Below are 6515 nucleotides of genomic sequence, written 5' to 3'. Positions count from 1 at the left end.
GCATGAGGACTTGGAAATAGCTGTTCTTCTGTAAGCCTTACTTGCAACTTCCAAAAATAAATTCAAAGTGTTTTTCAGAAAGAATTAAAACAGTCATTTCCTCTGAGCCACCACAGGCAAGAAGAGTGAAAGGAGTGAAACAGTTAAAGAGTTGAAGAGCTTGTCACGTGCTTTTGGTTGGGGCAATGTCCGCTTTCACCCCCTGGTCTTTGTTGTGATGGTCTTTGAAGCAATGAGCCCACCTTCGACAAGGCTGAAGAATGAGATCTGTGGTTTGATGCGTGTTTACCTTTGATTCTGCTTGGCAAGTAAGCAAAGGGGAGGCAAAAAAACAAAACCCAAAACTAAGAAAGAGAGAGGAAAAAAAAAAATCTCTGGTGTGTTGACTCAGCACCTTTGACACTGTAAGCTTTGAACTGTACGCACAGATTCTGCACCTTACCTATGCTCCGTGTTTCCAGATAGAAAGCACCTTCGTGTCATCTGTCAGCCTGCAGTAACTCACTCCATGCATGCCATGAACGCAAAAACCAGCTCTGGAGGTGAGGAAGAAGCCTCGGGAATAAGGAGTGAGACGCCGCGGGAGAGCGACCACTCAGGAGAGGTCAAGAGAGGACAAGTGATCCTTGTTGCCTACCTGATTGCAACCCTAGAGCTGACCTTCCTCTTCATGCAGATAGGAGTCATGCCTGTGAGTATGGGTTGTCCTGCTTCACAGAAAATCCTGCCTTCAGTGCCAGGCTATGTAGTTTTCCATCAAAGTCAGAAGAGAGTTTCTAGCGGGAGAGAGGAAATTGTATTCCTACCTAGCAGGCAGGCTGTGATTGTTCAGGGTGTGCCTAGGCAGTAAAAGCTGGGTTGTTTGTACGGCAGTAGCACCCAGATCCCTTTCCTGGCTTGATGACTCTGGGTGAAGCTGATGTAGTATGTCTCTTCTTACATGCAGTGGGCAAGTGACCCAACAAAAAAGCAGCAGAAATCAGAGGTTTCAGATCAGAGGTACGTTTTTCTGAGGGTGTAGTAAACCAGCTGCGAGTGGGAATCATTGCTTCTCACTTACTGGACTCTTCTCTCTGGTTTCATAGAGTCATTTAGGTTGGAAAAGTCCTTTAAGATCATCGAGTCCAACCATTAACCTAACACTGCCAACTCCACCACTAAACCATGTCCCTAAACGCCACTTCTACACATCTTTTAAATAGCTCCAGGGATGGTGACTCCACCACTTCCCTAGGTAGCCTGTTCTAGTGCTCAACAACCCTTTCAGTGATGAACTTTTTTTCCTAATATGCAATCTAAACCTCACCTGGCACAACTTGAGGCCATTACCCCTTGTCCTATCACTAGCCACCAGGGAGAAGAGACCGACCCCCACCATGCTACAACCTCCTTTCAGGTAGTTGTAGAGAGTGATAGGGTTTCCCCTCAACCTCCTGTTCTCCAGACTAAACAACCCCAGCTCCCTCAGTCACTCCTCATAAGACTTGTGCTCCAGACCTTGACCAGCTTCACTGCCCTTTTCTGGACACCTCCCAGTATCTCAGTGTCCTTCTTGTAGTGAGGTGCCCAAAACTGAACACAGTATTTGAGGTGCAGCCTCACCAGTGCCAAGTACAGGGGAAGAATCACTTCCCTGCTCCTGCTGGCCACACTATTCCTGATACAAGCCAGGATGGTGTTGGCCTTCTTGGCCACCTTGGCTCACTGCCAGCTCATATTCAGCTGGCTGTTGAACAATACCCCCAGGTCCTTTTCCGCCGGGCAGCTTTCCTGCTCTTGTGAGGTTCTGGATCTATGATGCATCTGTCCGCCCCTGTCTCTGGTGAGCCCATGCCTTCTGGGAGATCTCTCCACTGGTTTTGTGCCTCCAGAGACAAACTTCTCCCTCCTTCTGGGACTAAACCAGCCTAGGGTGCCCCGAGCCTGTAGGATGAGAGTTTATTTTTGGGAGATCAGTGTATTTGATCACCAATCAATTACAGGGGGGTTGGGGACATGGGAAGCAGGCAAGATTGGGACACCTTCACACCTTCTGAGAGCTGAACACGGCTGAAAGTTTTAAACTCTTAGAAGGTGGCACAAAGCAAAAACATGAATTAGCTGTCCCTTAAGCATACAATTTTAAAGTAAAAATCCCCAAAGGATTGCGGCTCTTCAGCGTGTGCATCTGTGTTTTTTTCCAAGCCCGATTTGTGGGTGTACCATCCAGATTGTAAATAAAGGCAATGTTTTGCCCGTGTTGTGCTTGCATTGATTCTGGCTTGCTCAGTTAAACAGCAGCTCCAAGACTTTACTGCAGTCATCTCCTGGGTGGTGCTTGGGCTGCCCCAGGTGCAGGGTGTGCAGGCAGGAAAGCTACTTAAAATCTACCTCATCCCCCTTGGCAGTAGCTGAATATGGTCAGCAGTGTTGGACTGCAAAGGTAAAGGGTGAATCAGATTAGTCAGCTGGTGCAAAATTGATGGTTTTGATCACTTCATTAGTAGGTGGTGTGGGATGGAGACTTTTGGTCTTTGTTAAGCAGCCTGTGTCTGACCCAATGAAGATTTTGTCTGTAGGTATCCGGAACTGAAGGAAGGGCTTGTTTGGAACTGTAGTCCTCTCCACACAGACATTAAGCTCTTTATTCATAAATATAACATACTTCATTTCCCCTAACCTGTTGGTTTTTTTCTTTTTTTATAGTACTTGGCAAAGAGCCTAGGTTTGGATTCAGTGGGGTTTGGCTACCTCCAGACAACCTTTGGTGTCCTCCAGCTTGTGGGAGGTCCAATTTTTGGAAGGTAAGTAAGAACAATTCTCATGACCCTTTTCATAGCTGAAAAAGGGCAGACATTTTTATACTTTAATTAAAAAAAAATAGTTCTGTTTCGTGGTCCTGTTGAAATATTTGAAGATTTCATAAATGGGCAAGGGGAAAATATAACAGCTTAATCCTGCAAATGTTTTGTAGCCACATGTAACCTTAGAAAAGTTTTGTGACAGGGAAACCTAAAAAGGAGTGTATTTGTTGATGTTAAGTAGAGCTGTCAAAGAAAATAATTGAGGGTGTCGAGGTTTAGAGCTGGGCTGGCCACTAAATGACAGACATACAAGTTTGGTCACTCATCAAAAATTGCTGCAACTTGGATGGGATGCGTTACCACATCCACCACATTCACCAGGCCTGGCACCATCAGACTGCCATTGTTTTGTTCTTTACAAAACATCTTGAATGATAAAGCCTTCACTGCTGCTGAGGATGTCAAATTGTTCTTGGAACTGGTTTTTGCTGAAAATGATAAGAACTTTTTTGAGCGCGGAATCATGAAAGATGACTGAAGGTAATTGAACTTTCAGGCTTTTGCCTGAAAGATGGCAAAAGATAATTGAATAAAATGGAGACTGTATTGTTCAGTACAGTTTTTGTTTCCCACAAAAAATACACTTTTTCATTTACCCTGAAAAAAACCCCACAATTACTTTTTGGCCAACCCAATACAAGTGGACACTGTCTGGAAAAACATGCTGATAGTTTCAGAAAGTACAGTCACTTATAGGAGACTTAACTGAAAAAGTAAAATCACTAAATAGAGTATTCATTTTTTTTTTTAGCTCAAAACAGGACAAGGTTCATGTTATTTCCACAGCTCAATCTCATTATATTTACACCAGTGTTGATTAAAAAGCTAGACTTGTACGAATCTTTAAGAGCTGATGCATCTGTAAGCTCATATATCAAAATAAGAAAAGAGTAGAAAAGATTCAGATTCAGCATGGGACACATGCTGCTGTTCCTAATGAAATGTAAATGGCCAAAAGAAATTTGAGTGGTGGCGAATGAAATCCCAAAAAAACAGAAAAAAGTGGAAGAGCAGTGTAATCTAGTGATATGAAACTAAAATGAGGCTGAGAAAACCTAGCTTTTCTTCTCAGTCCTACTACTCAACAACAAAGTATTAAACGGATATGGAGCTGGTTGTGCCTCAGTTTTCCTGCATGGGATTTGCTATTCTGCTTGGTGTAGACTGTGAGCTCTACAGGATCCTCTGGTATGTAGTGTGTATCACTTCAAGGTTCTGATCTCTAAAAGCCCTTGGGCACTACCATAATACACATTTTAAAATTGTAAGCAATAACACTGAATTTTTCAGTGCAGCTTGGAAGAAAATGCATTCCTAAGAATGAGGATGGTGCAAAGGGCCCGATTTGAATGTTTTTTCTATTAATATACAAAACCAGAGTAATATTTCTGTTCTGGATCTGGTGTCATCTGAAATCAGGTTTTCCTCTGTGCATGTCCTGAAGAGATGCTGAAGGAAAGGAAAATGGCAAACCAGAATTTGTCTGGGTGTCGACTCCCACTGGTGTAGATGGGAGTGAAAGTGTATATTGCCAGATTGAAGCCAAAATCTGCAATGTAAGTTTGAGATAAGAAGGATTTTCCTAGATGTGAGGCTGCTTTGACCTCAGTGTGAAGGTAGATAAGAGAAAATGAGAAGGGAAATAAGACAGAGAAAAATGTGTGGCTTAGGTCAGTTTTCCTTGTTCTTCTTGCTTGATGTTCCTAAACAGCCACGAGATGAAGCACTAAATTTACTTTTAAGTAACAAAAGCAAAAAAGCCCTGGACTGTGTGGTGAATTGTGGTCTTCAGGTTGCAAACAGCTAATATAAACTTCCCTGGCTTTCATGTAAACAGCCAAGTTTTGACCTGCACCTCTTCCTGAACATGAGGCACTTTAATGACTTATGCTTAGCTTTGTTTGTAGACCAGTTCTGGCATTTTTGGGGGGTTGTTTCTTTTAGTCTAAGCACAGCTAATTGCTATACAAGGTAACATTCATCTGCTAACTGTAATATGCAACCTCAATACAATGAAGAAAGAAAGAACTGGAGTGAAAAACACTATTCAAGGCCTGTTTTATGGTCATCTTAGACCCAGTTTCTCAGAATGCTTTCTGTGATACTCTCGGACTTTGTCCAACTCAGCTTTTTAAAATATCTTAGAGTTGAATAAAACCTGATCCAAAACCTGATCTGGCTGGGGTTTTTTTCCTCTCAAACAGAAGAAAATTTGAGTCGCTATTGTGAAGTCTTTATTGAACTTAAATAAAAAACTACCTGTTTATTTTCTTTAAGTGATGCTGAATGAGAAATGTTGCTTGGAACACCCTCCGGAAAGAAATTGCAGTAACTTCAATTGCCTTTGAACCTGAACTAAAAAATAAGCTTGCCTGATTCCCTGGTCTGAACCAACTCTAAGAGTCACAAAGTAAGATTTGAGGGTGCTATGTGCTCTGAAGAGATAACAGCTGACCTGCTGTAACTGCCCCTGCCTGTTGCTGGTCTTTAGCAGCTCTGAGATAAACCACATTTACTTATTGAAACACCAGGGGAGGAGACTTAAGCAAGCACATATTATCTTGTGCTTACAAGGAGTCTGGAAATGGGCTGAGCGGTGGCAGCTTCTGGCGCATCCCTTTGCTACACCAAAGCCAGTGAATGTCTCATCCTCTTGTGGGATCAGAGCACTTCTGAGAATCTGATCAGATAAATCAGAGTGGCGGATAAATGAGTGAGATGGCTGTGCAACTCCATCCATCTGGGTACATCACTCTTGTAATGACCTCCATGGTCCCACTTCTGACAACCTTGTACCATTTCTGTACCAGGTTTGCAGACCAATTTGGCAACCGAGCAGCCTTAATTCTCTCCTGTGCATCTGGAAGTGCCTTCTTCCTGCTCATGTCCATCTCCACCAGCATCCCCCTCCTCTTCCTCTCCAGGCTGCCAGCAGTGTTCATGCATGGGCTACCAGGTAAGTTCAGTCAGGGCTGGGCGGCTTTCCAATTGCTTTTGTTGCCTTATTCCTCTGTTCTTGCTCATGTTGCTGGAAGTCAAGAGGCTCAACAGCATAAAGGAATGCAGGAGGAACATTTGATGGTCATAAGGGATAAAATGGTGAGAACATGAAGCAGCAGGTGTATTTGGTATCAAAAGCAGGGCTAGCAGCCCATGGTCCCCTCCCATATGATCTTGGACTTCACCGTCCAGATATGGGTGACAATCACTTGCTCATAGCAATGCTATCCCAAACTTCTCAGCTGCATTCTTGCAATCAGGATATTTTATAGGAGAGCTTTCCCCTTTCTCCTGATAAAATGACTATGTTAGTAAAAATGAAATGTAATTACAATAATACCTTCCGTTATCCATCTGCTTTAGTTGACCTTTTCTAGATGCTTCTAGTAAAAGCCATTAACATCCTGTAGCTACTACAAGTCTGTGTAACTCATGCAAGAGGACTCAAGTTGATGGGGTGTTAAGTCTTTTCTTGCCACCTTTGAAGTGGTTTATTTGAGTGGTTTGAGTGTTTTTGTTTCCTAGAACTGGTGGGCTGAACCAATTCAACTCAGCCATGTGCATGAGCATTTGCCCTGGGGTTGCAAGGACTATTTTGTGGCAGGCACTGTTTCTGGTGTCTAAAGAGTTGTATACCCCACTGCTCAGACCCTGTGGCAAGCTGCTTTCAAA

At 43.2% G+C, this 6515-nt stretch overlaps 1 protein-coding gene across 1 annotated transcript in view; it reads left to right on the top strand.

Moving 5' to 3' along the window:
- The first annotated feature begins 517 nt into the window (after positions 1-517).
- Positions 518-6515, top strand: part of SLC22A18 (solute carrier family 22, member 18) — a 64808-nt gene continuing 58810 nt past the window's right edge. Inside the window, exons 1-3 of the mRNA XM_010179040.1 lie at positions 518-691; positions 2686-2783; positions 5654-5799. Of these exons, the coding sequence (XP_010177342.1) occupies positions 518-691; positions 2686-2783; positions 5654-5799 (418 nt within the window). The remainder of the gene's footprint in view (positions 692-2685; positions 2784-5653; positions 5800-6515) is intronic.

Source organism: Mesitornis unicolor, unplaced genomic scaffold, assembly GCF_000695765.1.
Source record: "Mesitornis unicolor isolate BGI_N332 unplaced genomic scaffold, ASM69576v1 scaffold8902, whole genome shotgun sequence".
NCBI classification, from domain to species: Eukaryota; Metazoa; Chordata; class Aves; order Mesitornithiformes; family Mesitornithidae; genus Mesitornis; species Mesitornis unicolor.
Note: the sequence above shows the minus strand (reverse complement) of the source record. Positions and strands in the feature narration are given on the sequence as shown.